The 27,419-nt window shown below is 36.5% G+C and overlaps 1 protein-coding gene across 4 annotated transcripts in view; it reads right to left on the bottom strand.

The window, feature by feature from the left end:
* LOC137277826 (uncharacterized) overlaps positions 1 to 26,409 on the bottom strand; it is a 34,201-nt gene extending 7,792 nt beyond the window's left edge. Inside the window, exons 1-7 of one of the 4 annotated variants that reach the window (XM_067809787.1) lie at positions 18,184 to 18,456; positions 9,720 to 9,811; positions 6,044 to 6,209; positions 5,744 to 5,813; positions 4,841 to 4,962; positions 3,433 to 4,295; positions 1,151 to 1,272 (exon numbers count right to left, since the gene is read on the bottom strand). In XM_067809787.1, coding sequence (XP_067665888.1) covers positions 1,151 to 1,272; positions 3,433 to 4,295; positions 4,841 to 4,962; positions 5,744 to 5,813; positions 6,044 to 6,201 — 1,335 coding nt within the window. In that variant the 5' untranslated portion in view covers positions 6,202 to 6,209; positions 9,720 to 9,811; positions 18,184 to 18,456. Of the gene's footprint in view, positions 1 to 1,150; positions 1,273 to 3,432; positions 4,296 to 4,840; positions 4,963 to 5,743; positions 5,814 to 6,043; positions 6,210 to 9,719; positions 10,040 to 18,183; positions 18,457 to 20,832; positions 20,915 to 26,065 lie in introns of those variants that run through there. The other 3 variants (XM_067809784.1, XM_067809786.1, XM_067809785.1) reach the window with 3 other exon arrangements.
* Positions 26,410 to 27,419: the final 1,010 nt, after the last annotated feature.

The following is a 27,419-nucleotide window of genomic DNA, read 5'->3' as shown; positions in this document are numbered from 1 at the left end:
TGGGATAAATGTAAGCACAAGTATTTGGGAGTATTACAGTGAGCGATGAAATATCGGTTTAACAATCTGTGGATGGAGTTAGCAATATCATGTCAGGGGACACCAGCGATCGGCATCACACATTGCATCACTGGTGGGAATCGAACCCACGTCTTTGGCATAACGAGCAAACACTTTCACTGCTAGGCTACCTCATTGCCCCCATGATATGCTACACACAAGGAGGAAGATCTGATTGTTGTTTACTGTCACACTGAGCAAAACATGTACTATATCATCATATCTGGACCAAGTGAACTACGGATAACAGGCAATCAAGAAAGCATGATCCCTGATCAATGAAGACACCCCTTTTGACCTAGGAGCAGAAGACCTACTCTAATCAATGGACAGAATAGAGAGAAGCCGGGTCAATATGAGAGTGAGATAATTCCGAACTGACTGTAGATCTTCACTCAGAGCTTTCAAATATATAACTAACCCTGATCAAGTGATCTACAGTTAAAACTATACAAACAGATTTAACAGATATGACCTACGTGATACATTCAGCTTGACTAAAAATCTCATTTGAAGCAAGCCACATGACTGGTAGACTGATAGAGTAACGACTAGGTACAGTGTGCTACTACAAGGGTTTAACCTGGATATCTTGTTTTGTGAGCAAATTATTATGCAATCTAATGATACAGCTTCAAGCTGAATGTGCTATCTTTACATGCTATATTCACGCCCTGGATACTTATGATGGCATTCAGCTGTTGCTATTTCCTCAAATCTGAAAGTTGCCCGTTTCACTATCATTTTTTGAAAACAATTTATTTCCTATGGAAATAAACACAATGCATGAATCAAAGTGCAAAAGAGTTGGAATATATTTATGGCATGTTTGAAAAATAGTCACTTCCTGCTTTTACAACAACAAAAACCAAAGCATAAATTCAAATATTCCCTTATCAGAAAATAATTTTGTGATAAAGTGATAGTGTTACTATGAGTGAGTTGGATTTTAAGCTACTTTTAGCAATATCACAGCAATATCACAGCAATATCATGGCAGTGGACACCAGAAATGTGCTTCACATATTGTAACCTTGTGGGGAATTGAAGCTTGGTCATCCACATGACGAGTGAACACTTTAGGACTTACCGTAGCATACATATTCTCAGTTTCAGGCACAGTCTCATAAGGATTTAGGGCATTTCTTGCAGTCATACTGGCGAGAGATTCACGGGCTGTTACCATTGTGTATTCTCGCTCTGGATTGTCATCTGCAAAATCACAACAATTAACTTTAACATAAAACAATAGTTCACAAAGTTAAGTTTCAGTTGTCTTCTATATGATTACTGTCAAAATGGGTTTATTCACCATATTCTGACTATGTAATGTAATTATGTTAGATCTCCATTAAGGAAACCTGTCCACTGCTAATAACACAACTGGCTGAGGGAGAAATAGACCTTTATAGCTCTTTAAATATAAACTGAATAGAGGTAACATGTAGCATTTCCAAAAGGGTTTGAAATCATTTAAACCAACATATTTGACAATAATATGATTACAGAGATAAAACGGTAGCTGAAAGCATGAACAACCTAAAGCCATGTCAACATCAGGCAGATCAAACATAGATACAAATCTAACACCTCATCCTCAAATAGCTGACTACAAGAATTGGGTACAAAGATAAATTCAGGATTGTATATTGAGAAATTTTAAAAGAAAGTAATATCATGTCTTCAGGTGCTATCACCAATATTGAATGATAAGCAAAAGGATCCTGGACTTATTTTGAAGAGTAGTCTATAGTTGAACAGACGGAAAAATATTTAGAAACTCATTGTCTGACACCTAAGACAAGTACGGGTAACTGAGGACCTATTCTGACTTGGAATTTCTCTAACTATAGCACTGTTGGAAATAGAAACAAAAATGGTTTTTCACATCTATCTCCACAAGTTATGTAGTTGATATGTGAAAGTGTGCAATATCTGTTAAAATAAGTTTGGCCTAACTACAGTTTCAGTCGTAGGGAGAAAAAAAAAAAGAACTTTACTGAGGGGAAATTAGTGCAGAAATGAGCAACGCAGATGTTTTTCGAAGTCCAAAGTGACCTATTTGGAACAGACCCTAGCTTTATGCATATAAGTGTGTGATGAAATTGTATTACAAAGGGCACTTCTTAAACGCCCATTTTGAAATTAGACTTAGCTTCATTATAAAGGATAGCTGATGTGAAAAATGATTAACTTTCATGCCATACCTATTAAGGAAGTAGCTACCATGGTGTCTCACTATCATTATAAAAAGAAACAGGTAGGAGTGCTCTTAAGAGCAAGACCAGGCAAGGTGAAGCAGATGATGATTGGGGTCAGGCTGGGGGAGAGATATCAGCTAGGATATGATAATCCCATAGGGCAATTAAAGTAGGAAAGTGCAGGGCATGTCCGAACATATATAACTACATTCAGTCCTGTTGATCATCGCGTGGTAATGTCACCTATATAGGGGTATTTTGAGACATTTTATACAATGCTTTTCTAAGGATATCAGGTATCATACTCTTTAACATATCTGAATATAAACTTTATGAAAGAAAGACAGGTAAGATGTTAATCAATAGATGATACATATTCAATACACATGAAAAAGCACAAAATATCTTTAATATGACCCCTATTGTCAGTATGCAGCACATGCATTTCATGTCAGGTGAGTCGACTTTCCATTGTCATACCTGGCTGAGTGACATAATTGCCATTTATAGTGTGATCTATTGTTTTCAGCAGATATTTGTATTTTGTATACGTTTTGTCAGATTTTATGAGTAAACATGCTTTTCTTGATATCCTCTTACGCATCCCGCTGAATGCCCAGTTAGGCTGAAGTGAGTTATTTCAACTTATTCTGTTTGGAGTTGTGTAAATTTGAGGGATAGAGTAACACCATAAAAACTGTTGTTTTTTTTAGATTTTTCTGACAGTACTTTAGCAAGTTCAGTGTCCTAATTTGACTATGGGCCGACCACTAACACCTGAATCTTACCAACAAGTTAAGGATGTTTTAGGAATATAATGCACTCCCTATCTTGTCTGCTGGCCTTCCAACAAAACAAACAACAAACATAAGGCAGTGTGCATCTGTTCAGACTGAATCTCTAATACTGGTGAGGTTATTTCAGGAAATGAATGTAGTCCCTACTCTGTCTGCTGGCCTCCCAGCAACACCAATGAAATGCATGAAGAACTGTGGATCTATTTTGACTGAATCTCTCCTGTTAATATTTTTGATTTCAGAGAACCTGTCTAATCCCTACCCTGGAGACTCTCTGACAATATAAATGACAAGCACTAAGTACTTGGGGCTATTATGATTGAATCGCTCCACCTAGTTAATTTGTTACTTCACAGAATCAATGTACTCCCTACCCTGTCTGGAGGCTCCTCCTCCAACTGCTCCCACTAGGGATGGTTGGGCTGCAGCTTCATCTACCGTGTAAGCTCGGGGAGGTTCAGGTGGAATCACGTAGGGGTCAACTTCATCAAGAGGCTGTACTTCATTGGATGCCGAAGCATTTCTTGGTTTGTTCACCACAGCATAGTCATCGTTTGGTTCTGGGAGATGGGGACCTTGAGGAATATCTTCAAAGTTGACAATGTTGGCAGCAGACGTACGTGATCCAGCTTCAAGGTTAATACTTGATCGAGATGACCTTGCATCTATGACATTGACCTCCACTTCTTCTACTAATGTTGAATAGGGGTCAATTTCACTCCCTCCGACCGTAATGTTTGTTACATGAATTTGATTTGATACATCAGTGTCCTTGACCTTTGCATATGTGTCATCATCTTTGACCTTTTCATAGGGATCATCTTTAACCTTTGCATAAGGATCATCCTTAATACCAGAGTATGGATCATCACTTACGTTCACTTGATCATAAGGATCCACAACTCTTCGTTTCACTTCTGTGACAGTTTCATAGTTTCGATCACGTAACTGAGCATAATAGTTCTCTCCTGAGGGAGTTTCATTCTCTACAGGCATGTCACTTACAACAGCTCCATTTGGAGAGTCTATCTTGATATGGTCATAATTAGCCCTGCTTCTTCCAGGTTGCCTTTCCTTGCCCAAATGATCATAGTCGTCGTCATCTTCAGTGATGCGATGAGGGACGCCATTTTCAACCCCAGATAAAGGTCTACCAATGTCCCCAACTGGAAGCTCTGGGAGCTCGCGGAGACTTGGAGGTCGAGCTTGACCAGATCCCACACTGATCTGGCTGCTCCTAGGAGTGAAACATGAGGCATTATTACAGCAGTGACAGAGACAAGTTCATTTACAATAGTTCCATAATTTGGTTACCTTCAACTGTCTCCTATCTTGTGTAGCAGTGACACACCTACTTCAAGAAATTATTTTTTTTCCATATATTTTTCTGCCCTCATCTAATGAGATATTTCCATTGTGAGTTGTAATCTGACTGTACATAGGCGAGAGGCTTCACAGCCTTCTCTTTCTGGAACCAGACCTTTGTATGAATCATCAAACAATAGAACCATGCATTATGAACATATGACTGTGAAACAATATTGAATTCAAGACTGTGAAATTTATGATAATCATGTGAGTTCAACATTGCTTTGAAGAGCACAGAAGTTAAATAACAGCAAATCAGTTTGCAAATCCCAAGTGACACAATCCAGGTGTCTAGTATGGTGCAAACTGATGATGAATCATGAACTATGATGTGCTGAACTATTTGAGCTGAGAAAGTATTCAGACATCTGCACCATGTTTCAGGTTATAAATTATGACAAGAGAAGCACCAACCTTGATGGGGCCCCACTGTGTCTGTTCGAGGATAAGCCATTTTCTGGCCTGCCATTGGCAGAGTCTGGAACTTGTACCTCAGGACCAACCTCCAGTTTCACTGAGGTTGTCTGTACTGCGGCCTGCAGTGAAAGAGACTCTGGTAAACACACATACAATGAAACCTGTAATCCAGCTCAAACTTTTCCCAAGGAAATCCTCTAGAAAAAGGAATACCAAATTAACAAATCACTGTTAGTCATTCCCTTCATACATATATAATGTTCTCTATGTGAAGCTTTCAGAAAGTGAGACACTGTTACAGAGTTACTGTTCCCATTCAGATCAGCAAGACCTGAAATAGGCAGTGTTACTGTAAGAACGTGAAAACAGTTTTGTTGACTATTTGAAACTAAATCATAACATCCTATCAACTAAATCATGACATACCAATAATAATTTATACACATGCACTGCTCAATGTCATCTATGCAAGGTGACATCACATTTCAAAACTACTTTATGTCATGCATCTATCACTTCCTATAAGAGAGTGAAGTGGGGTGAGGTTGGGGATGTAGAAGGATGGGAGAGTGAGTGAGTGAGTGAGTGAGTGAGTGAGTGAGTGAGTGAGTGAGTGAGTGAGTGAGTGAGAAGGGGACAACAGCTTTGACCACAGAGTCAGTTGTATCTAAAGTAGTTTGCCTAACATTAGTAGAAAGCAGGTTTTAGATATTAACAGTTTGGTTGAAACACTTAAGTTGGTGCTCACCAACCTTGAAGCGTAATGGTGTGAACCAGGATTTAAACCTACAAAGTATTCTGGCATCCTTAAGGGACACAAACTTCAAAGTGACTTGAGGCAACTCTGGTAACTGGGCCTCTAATGTAAATATACAAACGTGTGAAAGAGTCAAGACTTACAGCAGAGTTTGCCAGGCTCATTGAACTTGGTCCTTTCCTTGGCTTGATCTCCTTGAGCTCAGGGACCTCTCTGAAAGGTTGACAGTATGACAATATTCAGCAATGTGAAAATTTAGGAAAAAACAAACACAACTGGGTGATACTCTAATAGTGTCAAGGCAGGCTTACTAAATGAATAGAACTTGAATGTTAAATTCCCTTAGCTGGTCTGGAGATAAGATACTTTAGTAATGCTGGCAATGTTCATATTTTGTTTAGGAAATGGTGGAATATTCTTGCAGCTTGTACTGTAATACTCACGCATCACCACAGATGCACATGGCCACAACTACTATGATAAGGACTGTGGTGGCTATCCCAAGAGCCACTCCAACAGGAAGTGCCAATGTGTCTGTTTCTTCTGCTAGACTGAGCAACTTCCTCTGCCAGGGAATGCTGGGATTGGATAGGTCGTCCATGGCTTTCTCTGGAACCAAACAAACATTTGAACAATTTGGACAAAAACATAACTTTTTTGACAAACAAATAATTGTTTTCACATTCTGCAATTACAAGAAATAATGTAGAGATATACTTTCATAACTTTTGAAAAGTCAGGCACATTCACACAGGGATTTATTTATCCAGGAACTGTAATGCAGGGCTCCAAATAATGACCACATTGGTACATTATGTATGGATAGAAATATGCACGATACAGTAGGAAATAAGTAAGATAAGCACCACATCAATGGTAAACGGTCTTAGAATCATTTACAGACAGATATATCTGAAATGTATCAATCTCATTTCAAGCAATGCCCATCTTCGAATATATGTGACTGCGACACACTGGAGTTTCAAACATGGTGTTTTGGGAATCTCAGTTGCTAAGGAAACTGCAGCAGTGAATCATCTTAGTTAAACTTGATTGGTAAAAATTACATGTTTTATGTAAACATGGTGGCACAGAAACAAATTACAAGTTTCTTTCAGAGTGAGTGAGTCAATATTTAACATCATAGTTACTTTCAGAAACTGCACTGTTCCTCAACAACTTGTGAATGGTCAAGTACAGTGGAAGCTGTCTAATCCAGCGCTCATTAGGACTGAGGAAATAATCCATTTAAGACAATGTGCCAGACTGCAGAGGTGATGACAAATGTACAAGCCATGAAAGGGAGTTGGATTTTATGCCGGTGCTGACAACTTGCTGGATTTTTAAGTGCTCTTTAATAATATAATATTGACAAAATAAGAAGTACATAGTCCTGATGTTAAAAAATTATTTGGCGCTCAAGTGATGTATGGACTCTTGACTATAGAAAATATCCACTCCCCAGATCCAGATTATGAAATACTGCAATGTCTCCATACCTTTTACTGACTTGAAAACAAAATCCAGTCTTTCACACAAATGCAGAGTATTTTTATGATACCAAAGAAACATTTATGTTTAGATATATCTGATTAAGAAATTTCCTTCACAAAGTGGGAAAATTTTGCAAACAGCCAGTCTTAATTCCAAAAAGCCTTTGGTGGGTGAGAAAGTATGAGCTTGATGCTGGGAAGGAAGGAGTCTAGTACAAGACGACTCTTCATAGTGTTTGCTGACTTCACAAACAACCCTTGTCCAATACCTGAAGGCAGAAACTCTTTACCATGTGCTAATGACACGATCTAGTGTGATCCCTATAGCTAGTTGAGCATCAAAGAAGTTCTAAGTAATGGATTAAATATAACAACATACATGAATTGAACACTGTGTGACTGTCAAAATCTATCACCCATACTCTAACCAAAAATAGCATTCCTAAACAACATTTTCAATCCATAACATGACGTATAATCGCTATAAAATGAGGACTAACAGAGTTATCCTGACTGTTAATTGGTTTACCACAAGATGCCTGAAGCATATGGCGCTAATTACTTTCACTTTGTCTCTCTCATGTCTACTGGGGTCTCTTATCTCAAATCATAAGTCTTTCAACACGCAGATCTATTTGAAGAATGATGGACAACGCTGGATAATTGATCATTACTTCGACATCATGTGTAAGACACAGTCTGTCACAGCAACAAGAGTTTGTGTCATGTCACAATTAATACTGAGAGTGTCATGGTCAAAAGTGACACTGTTGGATCTATATTGCATTCATGAAGCATGAAAGGACAAAGTCCATCCACAGTTTGAACCTATGTGACTAAGCAAGGCTTACATGCTACATGCCTGATTTATGGTGTAACCATATATTATTGTATCCGATACACAGCCACTCATACAATACATTATTCTACAACCTTTAAATATGAGATACATTCTAAGTTGAATTAGTGAGAAAATGTGAATAACAATGGGAACTGTTCATCACAAAATTAAGTGATTCTCCAACATTTCTGCAGTTTGCTGTAAATTAAGGCCAGACCAATTCTATTTCTTGTTTTACTGATTTTTGTCCTCTGAAAACCCAAAGGTGAATATGGGTAAAAAAAAACTAAAAAGTTTTTCTTGTGAGTTTATATCTTTAGCCAATAAAAACATTAGGAATTTATCCTTTTGGAGTGGGTGCAATTTGATTTTTATTATTTTTCTAACTTGTGAAAAAATATGGAAGGCGGATCCATAAAACAAGAAATAAGAGTCTGTTTTATAAATTTCACAGTTCTCCTAGTCGGCATATTTTTGTCCTACCATATCACAGTTGTGAACACACTAATTTAAAAACAAAGGACAGTGACTCATCAGAAAAAAAGATTTCTAAAAAGATATAAAAGTATGCATCACAATATACAAGTGACCATGGGGATGCGTATTGCATCATGAACCCCAATGTATCATTACACCTCTGCCTGTTTGCCTATATGTGATGCTCACTGTATCATTGTTTTGTTTTATTTTCAATCTGCAATGAAATGTTTGCTGATTTTTAAGTGAACATTTGCAAAACAGGTAAGACAATCCACAGTGAGTACAAGATGATGACAATGAAAAACACTTAAAGATAGCCTAAAAATTCCGCTGACAATCCATGTGATGAGTTGCTGACTTCAGCATGCCAGAATTCAGTTATCTGTGGTTCAAATTCTAGAGTGGCACATGTTAACAGTCTTGATTTTTAACACCATATCAATGGCCATGAGTATTTTACAGAAGTAGCAAAATATAGTACTTTACGCTTTTCCCTTGACATTAAGCATGGTGATGATAAAATAATTCATTTTCCCTGACATTAAGCATGGTGATGATAAACTAACTCTTTTTCCCTGACATTAAGCATGGTGATGATAAACTAACTCTTTTTCCCTGATATTAAGCATGGCAACTGATAACAAACTCAACTACTAATTCACCAAAACAGACATTTCTTTGTTATTAAAACACTTCCCATACAACTGATTTCTTTATGGTGTATGTGACAATGTTTATCAAGCATAGGAATGTATTGACATTTCCACTGATTTTCTTATTACATTTAAAACAAAAGGAAAACTCAATGCAAGAAGTACATTATCAACTATATCTCATGGTCAGGCTGATATCTGATGACCACATGTTGAATATAATATTACAGTTCTTAGTAATCAATGTTTACCATTTATTTATTATAAGCCTCCAAATGAGGGGATGAGTGAGTTAACTGCTTTTAGCAGTATTCCAGTAATATATCATGGCCAGGGACACAAGAAATTGTACACTGTACCAATGTTGGGAATTAAACATGTCTTCAGTGTGACAAGCGAACACTTTAACCTCTGGGCCATCCTACTGCTCTTCATAGGGTTAAGAAACTATGTGACCATATACCTTGGTTAAGCGAGATAATCTAAATTATTCTTATGCAGTTGTTTTTCACAGGATTTTGAAAGCTAGCATTACTACTGTAAAAACATCAATAAAATATAGTCCAATCTGTCTTATCAAATGAACACTTCACTATAAATTATAATGAACACAAACTTACATAAGGTACATTATCAACTAGATCTGACTTACATGTCAGGGATACATTAATTCAGCACCAGTCACAAGTGATGAGTACCTCAAACAATCTGAGCATAATCACTACATCAGTGTGATCATTCTCACTGAAAACAGAGTGTGATATTCATTATAAGAACTGTGACTAAAACCTCATGTGCACAATATAGCTAACTATAACAAATATTCAATACTTTTCATAGGTTTGTGAGACAAATATGCAGTACTGGGGGCATATTCTGCAACAGAATCCTTAACATACACAGTAAGATCTTTCCACAAGAAGATCAGCTCTGGTCTGATTGTGGTGATGTATATCGCCTACAGCCAGACGAACAGATGATGACTGGCAACACAGGACATAAACTGCGCAATGACCACTTTAACTAATAAGCATAATCAACTTGACGTCTATTTATGTCACAAGTACATCCTAACACGAACAATGGCAATCCTCCAGGAGGAAGAAAAGCGACAAATCTCTATCAATGAACAACCAGTTAAGCACAAGCCTGTTTCATTTATCAGGCCATTTCTGGTAGAAATGTTTTGTATATATTTCCTGGGAGTACTATGTTTTAAATGTTTGAGGAAATATTACTAAGATTACAGAAAACAAACCAGTTTCCAGGGTCAGGGAGTATTTCAAGACTTTATCCAGTCAATATCTGAGTGAGTGAGTGAGTGAGTGAGTGAGTGAGTGAGTGAGTGAGTGAGTGAGTGAGTGAGTGAGTGAGTGAGTGAGTGAGTGAGTGAGTGAGTGAGCGAGCGAGCAAGCAAGGGAGTGCTTTACATTTTTTTTTAAAAATGCAGCAAATCTATGCATTTTAAACAATTAAAAATAACAAAGAAATAATTTTCATAAAATGGAATGCTACTTTTAGCAATATTCCAGCAATTTATCATGGGGATACTTGGTTAAATAAGACTGTCAGTTGTTGAAATGAATTTACTGAACTTGTATAATCCTTTAGTTTGTGAGATGGTTTCATATAGAGAAGCGAAAATGATGACAATCAGATCTGATTTTTAATGAAAATTTCAGCCTTTTTCATTTCAAAAGTTTCAATAAATCTGCAAGCATTTTACAAAAAGGGTATTTCAACAACATGCAAAGGAAACATACTTGGTTGTCCAAAGATACAGAATTTTATTTTAAACAAATCAGCGTGGGAATCTTCTAGAAGGACCTTTTAATTCTTAATCTTTATCTTAACAATTGCTTGTCATACCTAATATATGTACTGCACTAACTGATATTACGATAAAAAAACACTGGAACATTTGCAAGTATTGATAACATATCCTAGCTTACTCTGTCTGACAAACGCAACACATTTATGGGTGATGTTCACAACAGGAGACATTTATCCTCACATGGGCAAGGAATACATCTGCAGTAAATCATCGGAGACCTCTTAAGGTCCAGATATGAATAACCTTGACATTTTCCTTTGAACCAAATATAGTCTGTCAGTGTCTTACCTGAGTCCTTCATTCAGTGCTTACCTAATCCCTCAAAGTGACACCTGGCTAGTTAATGTCTACATTGTTATGTAAACATCATTATGTCACTATCACTGTCTCAATCAGTACCAGCTGTCATACTTCAGACATATTAGCCCCTTGCCCCAATATTTGTTGTCCTGTTGTCATGGATACCACACCAATCATTGTCACATTGACTGTGTATGATACAGCCAAATTAGAAGCAATATAGTGCTCTGCTGATGACCATAATCAGTTTCAGAATCAATCTATCTATCTATCTATCTATCTATCTATCTATCTATCTATCTAGATCCAGTGTACTGAAAAATACCATCTTCACCCAGTGTACTGAATAATTGTTACTAACTTGATCAGTGTACTGAATGATAGTTACTAACGTGATCAGTGTACTGAATAATACTAACTTGATATTGTGTACTGAATAATACTAACTTGATCTTGTGTACTGAATAATACTAACTGGATCTTGTGTACTGAATAATAGTTACTAACTTGATCAGTGACCTGAATAATAGTTACTAACTTGATCTTGTGTACTGAATAATACTAACTGGATCCATTGTACTGAATAATAGTTACTAACTTGATCAGTGAACTGAATAATAGTTACTAACGTGATCAGTGAACTGAATAATACTAACTTGATCTTGTGTACTGAATAATACTAACTGGATCTTGTGTACTGAATAATAGTTACTAACTTGATCAGTGACCTGAATAATAGTTACTAACTTGATCTTGTGTACTGAATAATACTAACTGGATCCAGTGTACTGAATAATAGTTACTAACTTGATCAGTGTACTGAATAATAGTTACTAACGTGATCAGTGAACTGAATAATACTAACTTGATCTTGTGTACTGAATAATACTAACTGGATCTTGTGTACTGAATAATAGTTACTAACTTGATCTTGTGTACTGAATAATACTAACTTGATCTTGTGTACTGAATAATACTAACTGGATCTTGTGTACTGAATAATAGTTACTAACTTGATCAGTGACCTAAATAATAGTTACTAACTTGATCTTGTGTACTGAATAATACTAACTGGATCCAGTGTACTGAATAATAGTTACTAACTTGATCAGTGAACTGAATAATAGTTACTAACGTGATCAGCGAACTGAATAATGCTAACTTGATCTTGTGTACTGAATAATACTAACTGGATCTTGTGTACTGAATAATACTAACTGGATCTTGTGTACTGAATAATAGTTACTAACTTGATCAGTGTACTGAATAATAGTTACTAACTTGATCTTGTGTACTGAATAATACTAACTGGACCCAGTGTACTGAATAATAGTTACTAACTTGATCAGTGTACTGAATAATAGTTACTAACGTGATCAGTGAACTGAATAATACTAACTTGATCTTGTGTACTGAATAATACTAACTGGATCTTGTGTACTGAATAATAGTTACTATCTTGATCAGTGAACTGAATAATAGTTACTAACTTGATCAGTGAACTGAATAATAGTTACTAACTTGATCTTGTGTACTGAATAATACTAACTGGATCCAGTGTACTGAATAATAGTTACTAACTTGATCAGTGAACTGAATACTATCTTGATCCAGTGTACTGAATAATAGTCACTAACTTGATCAATGAACTGAATAATACTAACATGATCTGGTGTACTGAATAATACTAACTTGATCCAGTGTATTCAATTAAGCAACCAGTGAAACACTAATTCATTTACTGGAGGGTCTAGATCATTTACAATGTATGATAACTTTACTCTGCTATGATAAGTGTGTGTCGCAAATACCCTAGACCCATCTGTCATGGTAGCTTCAGTTTGAATGATTCAAATGACACAAGAACAAAAAGTAACCTCCCTATCACTCCCTCACAAAAGCAAGAGACATTCTATGCAAAGTTAATGATAAGAAAAATGAAGCTAAGCTAGCAAATGGGTTCAGGGTATATATTACAACAGAATGGAGATACCAGATGGCTAATAGAGATGGGGCCAGACAACAGAAAACATGCTTGTTGGTGTTGAATGTTGTGTCATGTGACTAATCTAAAAAGCATTTGTGAAGCCAGTGTGACAGTTCATTCCAACCTGGCATGATTGTGTTGGACAGCCACATCACTGGCATGTTAAACAAGAATATATTCAGCCCTGCTGCCCAAACTTACTAAATTCAGGGCCTTACATATATATTGAGAAGCCATTCAACACGCAATGCAGCCGTGAGCAGTTTGAAGATTTATGTCAAATATGAAAATTTAAATATTTTGGAATAAGGTAAAATAATCTCAACAGACCCTGTTCAATAATTCATCAATACCAAAGTTTTGTTTTGAGCAGCAGCTGCATCCTGTGCTTGTATTTGTCCTAGGTAATACTTAAGGTTGCACTAGGCACAAACAGGTTTCACCTCCTTTAAAGGAGCCTTGCATCTGCACTGACCTGTGAAGATCTGGGTTGGAATTGATCTTTAGTAACCCATTCTTGTTGTTTGAGGTGACTAACAGGACCGCGTGGTCATTGTATCCCAATTCTGCATATCACTGGATTGTGTGGTACAGACTCAATTATTTACACACTACCATGATATAGGGGGAATATTACTGAGTACAGTGATAAACAACAACCAAACCAAAACCTGACCATTGAACAATAATAATGCACCATTATAACTTGATATCTGAAACAACCTGTGAAGGTCCTGGGGTAGAATAGGCCTTCACCAACCCATGCTTGCCATAAAAGGTAACTATGCTTGTCGTAAAAGGTGACTAACGGGATCGGGTGGTCAGGCTCGCTGACTTGGTTGACACATGCCATCAGTTCCCAACTGCGCAGATCGATGCTCATGTAGTTGATCACTGTATTGTCTTGTCCAGACTCTATTAAAATATTACAGACCACCACCATATAGCTGGAATATTGCTGGGTGCGGTGTAAAACTAACCTCACTCACTCATTGATATCTGAAACACATCTTAGCATTTAAGTTTTGTGAAAATGCGTCAACGTTTTCACAAATCATTTCAAATTATGAACTGCATCTGACTCTTAACAAATGGCCCTACATAGGCCTTCAGTTATATAATGTTTTTAATGAAACAGACTATGTCACATCATCATTAGAACACAGTTCAGGATGAAAGTCCAATATAGACAACCACAGTAAGAGGATGAGATATTGGTGTAATAGCAAGTGGCAATTTGGTGATTGTGTGTTCAGTATTAAACTTGAATTAGGGGCCCCATTAAAAAACAGATTGTTCAAAATATAGCAAAGCCTCCCATAGGAGCTGTGAACACAAACACTGCAACAGTTAGCTTATCATGGGCCTGTCTAAATGTAGCCCCCAAACCAAAATATGTGTGAAGCTGTTACAATGTTGGACTGTGGTCTCCCAACACTGACAAGCTGCAACCAAAGTAAGGTCTGATATTGCACTGGGTGGGTTTGTTGTCACTTCAGTGGTCATGACATAACGGGTGGTGGTGGTGGGATAACTTTGCAGTTAAAGAGTTCTGTTTCTCTCATGGGTACAATAATCATTATGTCAAATCCACTTCCGATGTCCTTTGCAGTGATACTGCTGGAATATTCTTCACAAGGTGTAAAAGTCAAGTCACTCATTCACTCACTATTACACAAAAGTGGACAGATAGCATGGTGTTCAAATGGCCTATACATGACTATGTGTTTATGGTTTAACACTGCACTCAGTATTATTCCAGATCAATAAGGCAGCCTCTAAATATTTGGACCAGACAGTCCAGTTATTAACACCATGCCCAATTCATTGCTCTACCAAACAAATATACAACAACAACAGAGAACCAGAAACAAGAATGACCACCCATCTCATTTGATCATTCTTACTAGTACAAAGGAGCACAGGACCAGAAATTACACTTTCTCAGTACACTTTCACTTGCAACACCAGGACACTGGAAGTCAGGAATGTATGAACAAAAGACTAGGGTAACACGCCAACTATGCCAGCCCAATCAAGCCCCTTGAAAACATGTGGAAGAAAGGATCTTGCCATTTACGACAAATATAGTCTTAACTTATGGTATACATAAGTTTACGCTTTCTCAGTACACTTTCCTCAAATCCACACTCTCAGATTCTGTCTAATCTTTATTCTGACAGCATAAAAAATCAGCAATATCACACTCACCCAAAACAGCTTCCACAAAATTGGACGTCTGACAACTGGTACTCTGGATCACTTACTTTGTGTACCCCCTTACACCATTAAATATAGGTGTAGGACACCAAAACTCTGCAGGGTGTATTCAGGATGTGGGGTATGAAAACTTGACATCTTTACTGACATTACAGTGACAAGTTCACAACTATGTAGTTGGGTGTTGTATGAAGCAGTGCTCGTCTAGCAATGTCTGGAGCTAACATCTAACTTTTCCATAATCTCTTGTGATTTTACTAGCCTATGTCAGCTTGAATGGTTCATTTGCCTACAATGTGCAAATAGACTAGCGTCTTCATCAAACACATACAAAACTGCCCACATTTACCATGTTTACACTCTGTTCCATTTGTTTGTTCACTGCGTCAAAGCAAACTTTAGCATGCTTACATAAAACGGGATGAACCCATAATATAATAATCATAATAATAAGGGCATTTGTAATGCATGGAATTCACCAATACAGAGTCGCACAGTCAAAGCACTACAATGTCTATTATGTCTACTTTCATTTCATACAAGCAAATATTATTTTTTGGTATAGCAGTATTAAACTCTCAGTCTTGAGTGAGTGAGAGGGTGAATATTGCACAACGCCCCTCTTGGCAATATTCCAATATTTCATGGTAGGTGACACCAGAAATGGGCTTTACACATTGCACACATGTAAGGAATCGAACCCGGGTCTTCGGCATGATGAGACAATGCTTTAACTACTAGGCTACCCCACCACCCTTTGACAGTCTTGACAGCTGGAATTCAAACCAGAGACCTTCTGCTCCGAGGGTGGTCACACTAACTACTTGACTAAAGTAGTTGACATAGTCAACAAACTGCAAAATAACTCCACCACCAGCAAACATGGCAAGTCAGAATTTTCTGCTACCAAAAGTTTCAAATACTGCCAGAAATAATGAGTACAAGAATGCTTAGTCTTTAATTCTGTTTATGAAAGGAACACCCCTGATAACATGGATGACAAGCGTAACTATCGGCACTTATCAACACTACCACACAAGGTCCATGTCAACATGCCTGTGAACAACTCCACAATCACCATTCACGGTCAAGGTCAGATCAGATGACAACTGTGACTTTTCCCTGTCACCCTGATTAGTGAAGGTATCATGTCTATTGCACATCATATCTCATACAAACGCTTGTCTCTGTGCTGTGGTGGAAACAGTGTCCAGCTGAACACTCATCGATATTTTCATCATTTGATATTAAGGTTCAGTAATGACTAGGAATATCAAATGACTATTTGTAAACAGTTCTATCCCCATGTTAAACCAAGGAAAACACTAAAAATATCAGATAACACTGATGACTTTTATATCCCCTTGATCATGATGATGTAAACCAGAATTTAATGCAAATTTATTCAACACCTTAAGACAAATCACTTGAACATTTCTTCACAGCAGGATCCCAGTAGAGTCTGTCTCCTAGACTCTTGAGAATACATTAAACCTTGAGTCTGGACAGCCCAAGTTGAACATTAAGCCCCTGTTCTAGACACCAGCTGAATACAATTTTCGGAACATAATTATAGTTTTTCCTATTTTATCAAGTCAATCAAACTTTAACAATCATTACGACTCTTCTCTACATAGAATGGGTCAGCGGGATTGCCTTGTGGTTAAAGCATTCACTCATCACACTGAGGACCCAGGTTCTATTCTCCACATGGGAACTATGTGCGACTCCCATTTTTGGTATCCCCCACCTTGATATCACTGGAATATTGGTAAATGTGGCATTAAACCAAACTCACTCAACATAGAAGATATCTACCTGCTGCTAATAATGCTTTTGTACTTGAGTGAGAGAGTGAGTGAGTTTAGTTTCACGCCGCACTCAGCAATATTACAGCTATATGGCGGCGGTCTGTAAATAATCGATTCTGGACCACACAATCCAGTGATCAACAACATGAGCATCGATCTGCGCAATTGGGAACCGATGACATGTGTCACCCAAGTCAGCGAGCCTGACCACTCGATCCTGTTAGTTGCCTCTTACGACAAGCATAGTCGCCTTTTGTGGCAAGCATGGGTTGGTGAAGGCCTATTCTACCCCGGGACATTCACGGGTCCTTTTGTACTTGAACATAGTAACTGTTGTGATATTTTGGAAATAATATCTACAACTAATTTTCATTCCTATAACTATAGCCTGACACATAGTCATAAGGGTATCTTTAAAACTTAGAATTTAGATTAATTCAACTTTTCCACACAGCATAGCAGTTTTTCACTACAGATGTGGCATTTACCACCTGGGCTAGAGATAAGAAATTGAGTATTTACTCACATGTCTGTTTATGTGTGAATAATTGCATTTTCCAAGAAATAACTACCATTTTGTATACATCCACTAGTTAAAAGAATCAAGTACTTTTACACAGAGTTTCTTATCCTACTCGTACTTGGGTAATTAACAGGTAGTTTCCTGTTAATAATATAACAGGTAGTTTCCGAAATAGTAACAACACAGATCTTCTGCTACATGTTTCAATCATGTAGTACATCTGTATATAGAGGCATTACTTAACCCTCACTAATGCCCTTGTATAGGTTGAGTGTCATGACGAATTATCATGTGTAAGCCAATTTAGTTAATTGAGTACATAAGGTATTACAGACCTGTTGACTTTAAAGTGATTCTTATGTGTTCTTTGTACTCACAGATTTGTAATTAATTGAGTAAATGTGATTTTGGTTAAGCAAAATATGCAAATACACGCCTTACTATCTGGAGCTCTGTACCACTGGAGTCCTGAGTTCAGACCACTTCTGTTAATCATAAAGGTAATCCAACAACAACAGCATTTCTAACATCTGGAATATAGTCAATGGTAGTATACTATGATTATATGAACTCTGCCTGTTTTAAGTCTAGTTCTTTATAATCAATTTTAATTCATATACAGAGAATGTCTTGGACAACAAAAAACACTTCATCAGTTTGTTGTAAGCATGTTAATTATTGACACAGTGTAGTCTAAGTACAGTTCCACTTGTACTGCTCAGGACAGAACAAATCTTGGTTATTTTTTTGGCAATCAATTGCCTGGTCTGTTACTAATTTTGATACTTTCTAGAAGTTACATTTGCAATATGATAATTTCTCATTTTATTGTTTAATGCTGTGGTTATTAATATTTTAGCTATACGAAAGCAGTCCGTCTGAGCCAGACAAACCAGTGATAAATATCATGAGCATCCATCTGTGAAATGATCCATGACTGTTGAAAAAACTTTCAGTGGTAACCAGTTTTCAGGCAAATATGATAAGGACTATTTATGGATTGAGACAAAACAGCATGCCTGCACTTTCTTTTTCATTTTCATATAATACATGTATGCATGTTGAAGTGATTTGTACTAAAGAATAAGCCATCAGTGTTTTCTGGGACACCATTTGTTTATTGGACATGTTTTCACTTGTAAATCCATATTGTATTTGTTACCAGACACATAGGTTGAAAGACTTGACACAATCTGTAAAACTTTCATTTGGGGTGACGACATCTTATTAAACTTTGTGAACAATAAATGTACACTTGCACAAAGAAATATTTTCAGTTGTGAGAATTTTAAGAAATGTCCGCAGTGACTCCATCACACACCTACCTCTGTTAAGTTACCAATATCACAATATGATTATGTTTACCTTATGCAAATGGAAAACACTGTTAAAAAAAACCCTGAAAGTCTGAGCAATGTTCAAAGTGGAACATAGACAAGGTCCACCTTAACACAGATCACAATCATATTCCCTGATAAACATGATACACATGACACAAGGAAGTTGATTTATGAGTTTAAAGATAGGCTACATATACCGACATCTCCATGACATGGCTGCTATGCGGCAAAAGTTACAGTTGTCACTGACAGGTTCAAAACAAACACAGAATTTGTTTACTTCCTTCTATACAACTTGATAACAAGGAAGAAGTTATTTTCTATGTAAGACACAGTATGTCCGCAGTAGTCTATACAGTTTTTTTTATAGAAGACAATGACTGGTTTACATATAATGAGTAATAGTAAGCACAACACATTTACACTCATGGACTAAACATGATAAAAGTTTTACACTGAATTAAGATTTCTGGTCACATTGTCAGTATTTCAGCCACATAGTGTAAAAAGTAATAAAACCATAAAACAGACATAGATAACAGTGGAATGAGGATTAAACATATGATCAGGACAAAAAGAAAAGTCCAGGGCTCAAAATTTGATTTGTAAGCATTGTTTGTGCCCTTACTTAACACATCTGCTTAAGTCAACCTATTCATTCTCTGCATGTTAAATGTCCTAATTGTACTGAGGCATCATTGAGATCAGAGCATAGTGACCTAAAATATCATCGAAAAAAAATATGAAAATAACAAATCCCCCAAAATAACAACAACCAGAAATGAAATTCATACGATATTACAGATAAAATACTCACATACTGATTACAAGAATATATCTCATACAAACATAGCATGTTGCATACTGATTCTGAGATGTTTATCTAGTATATGATATGCTAAAATCAAACAAAGACTGCAGGATTTGAGAGTAGGATAGTTCGGACCATCACGCCATTAGATGAAACTTCTTATCTGTAAAGTTAAGAATGATGCAACTGGTGGCGAATGTTCTGTGAAACTACTGATGACAATGAATGACTGATAAGTTCACAATGACAGGTGTGATATATTCCTATAACTAACATTATCTAAAAGTGTTCAGATCAAGACTTAATACTCCAATCATCAATGCTGACAAATTGCTCTATACTGATGAAGTACATACAACTTTATTTTTAGTCCATTCAAACTAAAAGTGCTTTATGGTTCAACTTCTTTATTATACAAGGTCACAACGTTTCGAGACAGATTCTAGTCTCTTCTTCAGGTGAGGTGAGGCCTGTACATAAGTTGAAGCCTGTACATCAATCAATCGAAGCCTGTACATCAATCAATACAAACCTGTATATCTTGTTACCCATTGTTATCGGTCTACTGTTATGTGTATAGATACTACAACCCTTTAGTTTTATCCTCACCTCACCTGAAGAAGAGACTAAAATCTGTCTCGAAACATTGTGACCTTGTATAATAAAGAAGTTGAACCATAAAGCACTTTTAGTTTGATGCCTCCAACTTCTAAATGCCTTTGAAACAACTTTAGTCCATTCGTTTAAACATTAGTCTAATTCAACATGTTCTGGGGGCTCAAAGCATATAACACCATTATTCATAGTGTATGATACCCATCACGCCATAAAAGAGAATGTAGGCCAACAGATGGGTGTTGCTGTACCAAAGAATGTACAAAGAAGCAGATAATATTAAAAGTGAATATATTCACTCTAAATAATACTTATCAATATTACATCCTGCAGCAGCAGCAACACACTGAAGTTAATGGTAGAGTTTGTTGCACAAAGTCATGATACCCTTGTGCTGACATTGTTGTTAAACGGGTCAGGATACACAGCACAGCACAGCAATGTTTGTAATTTTTAAGCGTACTGAGGCATGCAAGGGGCACTTATATACCTGTTTAGGTGTGTCCTTAGGAATTTAAGTGAGACAAGAGATAAATTTGATTTTCATACTTTGAATGTCATTTTAACCTGAGATGGGGAAAAACTTGTTGTTTCGTGTTTGCATACATTGTGTTCCTTGCGACTGATAACAAACAATGCCATTTCTGAATAAGCAGGTTAATTTTATGTATCATTCTGTGCCTCAAGCATGTTGATAATGATAACCACGTTTCTGCATTCATGTATTACTTACGGAAGGATATTTATCTCATAATATGACACTATCACTATGTGTGCCCATTACTCACAAGGATTTCTTTTTTTTTAACTGAAGTGTTTCATTAACATGTAATAAAGTGCATGAAGAACACTAAAAGGAATATCAAATCTTATTTTCTGTACATGATTCTAAAATAAGCGACACTTACAATTAAAATCAAAATACATCATAATAAATTACACAATGCCATCTGAAATAGTCATGCAACTTGACGTGGAATAGCGGGTTAGACGGCTGACTTTGTGTCTGGCGATTAAGTGCCTAAGGATGTAGGTTTGAATCCCAGAAGGGACTCAACCAAAAAGGTACTAGAATTTGCATTTTACTAATAGTAATCCCAAATGTAACATATGTCACATCATACTAAAAACGCAATAAAATTCAAGACACAAATCAGAACAAGTGATTGAGTTTAGTTTTATGCCACTCTCAGCAATATTCAAGCTATATGGTGTCGGTCTGTAAATGATCAAGTCTGTACAAAACAATTTAGTAATTAATAGCATCAGCATCAATCTAGGCAACTGGGATATAATGATGTGTCAACCCATTCAGTGAGCATGGTGAGTCTGACCATAATCAGAATGAGCATACTTGACATTGAACACTCTGATGGCAATTCAGCCATACTGAACATGCTTGTGTCTATATGCAGTTTCTTTTATTTTTCCTTGCAGTGCGTAATGAGTTTCAATTTCAAGAATGATCAATGGTTAAATGAAGATATTTCAAAGCTGAGGCATGCACGTTACCCATTTTGACTTAAACTGTAGCTTAAAGGAAGGGCTACATATCTGAACCATGTAAATATATTAACAATTATGAATTAACACTGTATAGATGAGTCATGGTAGAGAAACCATTACACCCATAAATACTGTACAACACAAAGACTGTATCTACAGGTGATGTGTTTTGCTTTTTCTAAATTTGGGTGTTGAATTTGGTACCAAGCACTATTTGGTAATGAGCTTTAACTTGCTCACTACATAGCATTTTCATAGATTCTCAGTATTTATGAAACCCTACACTCAATGAATAGATGGTTTCATGTAGAATTCCTGTTAGGAGGATTACAAACCTGACACTGCATGACAGCAAGCTTTAAAATATTTACATAAAAACAGTCTATTGGTGCATAATTATTATGACATGGGTCAAATATGCAAAATTGGCAGAAATCTGAAACTTCCATTAGCTCACAAATTACCTTTTAATGTGGCATGTTATTTCTACTTTTAATAACTTTTGAATAATTATATATGTTATGCCATAAATTTGAGCTGTTCTTGTTTTCACAATGAATGAAGGATAATAAAAAGCCTAGGATTTTATCACCATTGTTAAAAAAGACAGTGACTAACATAAACAATGTGAAAAAGACCTATCAATACTTTCTTGGTATCTCATTATACCTCTACTATTGTCATCTTTATAACATTTTTGTTATCTTTCGCATTTAAATAAATGAAATAGCAAACAGTGTCTCAATTTTCCAAGCAAAAGATACAGAAAATATGATATCAATTTAAATTCTTTGAAAATATTTATTCAGGAAAAACAGTGACATGTTTAGTATATAGTGTCAATAACATGGATGGAACGTATGTATGGCGAAAGAATATCATGCATTAGGTATAAATTTGGTCGAACTTTCTAAGAAATATAATGACAGTTTCAACATGATAACACACTTCAGCATAAACCTATCACATGCCTAGAGAAACATACCAGCTCCTCTTCCTCTTAGGATATACACCATCGTGCATGATATTATAATGCTGTCTTTAGTAATCATGTTTCAATGTGGCAGGATGTCTGGATATGTGAATAACCCACGTATGAGACAATCACAGAATATCTGAATTAACTTTCAAATACTTCCTGTATGACTGAAAACAACCAGTGCTACGTGTGATGTAGAATGTCAAGAGATATCCCCACAACCATCAAGTGGCCATTTCCACATAATAACCATTGTTTGTGTTCAACTTGTCAAGTTCTTTGTCATGTCTATGTAATTCTCAGAACAATATAAATTCATAATTTTAATTTTGATACCATTCTGAACACTGGGAAAACCTGTTGTCTGGTTGCAGTTGACAATTAGTAAAATCTTAATATTTGTTATACATGCACACTTGTCACGCACTACTTTGGATAAATGGGTTATTTATCACAGATTTTGATTACATTGCATACATTACAAGCTTGGGATTTCAAACATTGATTCTTTTTTTCATCACCTGCCAAGATGGGGTCGAGTCATCAGGCTTGTGTACTTGCTTGACAATTGCACCCTATTGGTTCCCAGTTGCATAGGTCGATACATGTGATCACTGAATCGTCTGGCCCAGACTCGATTATTTACAGACACAGCCAAATAACTGGAACATTGTTGGGTGGGGCATAAAACTAAACTCACTCGCTCTTTTTTCCATCATGGTTATCACCTTGTTTACTACAACATATCGCATATGGAGACAAACATGAACTGGAAAGTTTGTTGTGGTGTTAGCGGCGCTGTTACCATGGTTACCATGACTACTATGGGTATGATCATGCCATATATGCACGTAAGAGTTTGGTTGTCATGAAATCGAGCATTACTGTCATGGCAAGTTCACAAAATGTTTCCACATTTCTTCCAGGTGTTCAGCTTCATGAAGCATGCAACCTTTTAGAATTTCTTTTGCTAGAAATGGACTTCAACAACATGCTGGGCCAGTGGGGGAGCCTAATGGTTAAAAGGTCTGCTAATCCCACTGTAGGCCTAGGTTTAGTCCTCCACATGGGTACATTAAGTGTAGCAAGCCCATTTCTGCTGTCAATATTGCTGGAATATTACAAAGGGCATAAGTCCATACTTAATCTACAAAACACATAGGTTGCAGAGCACCTGTTCTAAACCAGAATCCCCAAAGGCAGTTTGTCAAAGGTGTACCTATGATGCTCTTATACCATGTATCTCTCACTACATTTCTCTGGTGTATGAAGGCCATCAGCTTGTCGTACAATTATTTCATACTGTCAACATACAGTTTGTAGACAGCTCTATCGTGTAAAAACAATATACATAGCTAGGTTCTGTAGCACAGCAGAATTGTTTCGCGGACATGAAGGTATTAAATTTGCATAATGGTGGATAGGTATAACAGTTCACAGGATATATAATGTACGTAGATGATCACATTCAGTTTCAGAGATAATGACATTAAGTTTCAATGCGAGCACCGGAATACATGTGGCATAATCTGAGATTTCTTGGCTTATTGAAATACATGTATCTACCCATATCAATAGTTAATTGATGGAAGCTGCAATGGAACTGTGCACACTTTTCACACTTGCTTTCACATTTATACAACTTAAATATATCTAAGGGCCAAATGCATATTTATACAGTGAATATGAATATGTTTTAGAGCTTCATGTTAACATATCATGCCAACCCAGTACATACATACACCATATAATACTGCATGACATTTAGATATTTATTCACATATATATCATATGTATGTGTTCAAGTAGCATTACTTTTTTCAGCAGATTCATGAATAACACTTCAAACACTACTTGCGATACTAAACAGGCATGTTTTCAACCAGGAAGTTCCAAAACTGAATATCTGTGTCAGGTTTAACATAAAGTTCATCCATTGGTCAATTGCCTCTTACAGTCAAGGGTAACTGTTTCACCATACCATTACACCACAGCTGAAAGGGTCTATATAATGACTAGTATTCATAATGTTGATATATTGGCATTTGTTAGGTTACCATGGTTACTTAGCATTGTACAATGCTACAATGCTATTTGTACAAAATAAACCTACCAGATACTTATACAGCATTCAACTTCAAGCATCTCATCGGAAATTATTTTAACAGGAATATAATAATTGTGATCGTTTGTTTAAAATCATATTTATAATGAAGATGAGATGTAACAGACAGGATTGATAAATGATGCATGTTTGGGGATTAACACAAATGTTGAAACACAAAATGTACTTTGAATACATAAAAAACAGAATGATCTGTTGATTGATAAAATTCATGACTATTAGATATAAGTAATAACTATTTAGGTTAACACACTGAATAACTATTATTATTGTGATATTTTCCTTAGATTTATCAAAACACTGAAAAGATCACTTTTCTATTAAATGTTGATCTGGAAACTATATGGTTGACCTAGTCTAATTACACATACAGTTTAGCATAAATAGCCATGAGAAGGATAATTGTATAATTGTTTCGGAGATCTGAAATGTCTGGAGTGAGCAGGGACTGTTTGTTCAGACTATGTGTCTTAACTGATCTACAGTAACTGGACAGCAAATTCAGTTCTGTTCGATGATGTGTATATTAAAGTTAAAGTACAGCAATTTTGCGCTCTGGTATCAAGTCAAACATGTTGACAATTTTAAGTACACAATAATAAACCATTTAAACTTAAACATAGTACCAACGTTATAATCTGTGATATCACATCTTTCAACAGTGATACTGCACCTTAAAATGTAAGAAAAATGAATCATGTCAAATATATGTTGATAATGACAGCATTAATATTTAAGAAGAAAAGGTTGAGTCAAGATTTTCTACAAACTGTTGACAATAAAATGGTACTTTTAAAAACATAAAGGCACAAAATAATACCAAGCACTGATTGACATACCGGTAAATACACGGCTGATGATGTAGTATGAACTGTTATAACCCAACGATTATGATAACTGTTTATCACGCAGTGATGTTATCTAAAGATAGCCGTGGCAGACATTACCTCACGGGATTCCTCCCTCGCAGATGCCTAGATCTAAACAGTTCAGTTCTCACAATTCTTGCGTGGGCCAAAATCTACCCACTGCGAACTGTCTGTCAGAATGGTTGGCCATCACTTTCATTTCAGCATCATACGTCTGCCACATGGCGATACATTCTTTCTGCTTCCCCAAACGAAGTCATATTGATACTTTCATGATCTCCAGCTCATCCTAAAGACTAGGGGTTAAGCAATGCATATTTTCAAAGTCCATAGCTATATACCACAAGGGCGTGAATAGCTCTGCCCACTTTCATCTCATAGCCTTGGTGAACGAGGAAACAAAGTCAATAGACCTACGAGTACTCTCGAAGCAGTTAGTTCAGGGTAATAAATAATTAATTAATGTGGATTAAATCAAATGTTATTACTATAGCAGAAAAGGGACACAATGTTTATTCCACGTCCGTATATAATCATTAAGATTTTTTCACAGAATCGAAACAATCGTATATTTAGAGAGTACAAAGGGAAGTAACTTTTGTTCCTGTAGCTCTGTGCTGTCTTTTCACGTATAACTAATGCCGAGACTGAGAGTTATGCACTATAGAGACCTTCTATTAACTTTCGACTTCTGCATTACAGTAACACAGAACTGTAAAATAAGTTACTTATTGTTCCACGTTGTCGAATGCACAGGCATGATTAGAATTTGTTTTAAAAGTCTCTGAGTAATTCATCGAGACAGTGTCAAAATCGGGCACTGGGGCTGCCATGTTGCGGTTAAAGCGTTCGCTCGTTACGCAAAAGACTCGGGTTCAGTTCCTCACATGCATACACTCTGTGAATTCCATTTCGCCTGTCTTCCTCCGTGATATTGATGGAATATTGCTAAGAACGGCATAAAACCATACTCCTTGTAAAAATCCGACTGCATATTCCAGCAAAGGCCTAATTGGGACTCATTTTGGAAAGTTTCGCCCGTATGTAAAATTCGAACACTGAAATAGGTTCACTGATTGCTTCTTATATCTGTTCTAGTTTTTTAATGTATATTTAGGGCGAACTATGCATGTCAGTTTGTAATTTTCACTTTTGATGAGGGTGGAGGTATGGGTGGAACTCTTACCAGTTTGGGGATTACACTACCCTTGCAGCTAGTACATTGGTGACAAGTAAAGCTGAAAGAGTTGTAGGCATGGGTACTACTACATATACAGTATAAATGTGCTCCAGAAAGGTTTTGTATGCAAGTATGTGTCCTACCTAAAATCAAAATACAGAATGATATCTTATGATGAATCATTTCCACAGTGCTGAATACCTGTCAGGTTCCTTTATTCAAGACATATTACACTAAAGGTTCCTATTTGTG

The sequence above is a fragment of the Haliotis asinina genome, chromosome 3 (genome assembly GCF_037392515.1).
Source record: "Haliotis asinina isolate JCU_RB_2024 chromosome 3, JCU_Hal_asi_v2, whole genome shotgun sequence".
NCBI lineage: Eukaryota > Metazoa > Mollusca > Gastropoda > Lepetellida > Haliotidae > Haliotis > Haliotis asinina.
Note: the sequence above shows the minus strand (reverse complement) of the source record. Positions and strands in the feature narration are given on the sequence as shown.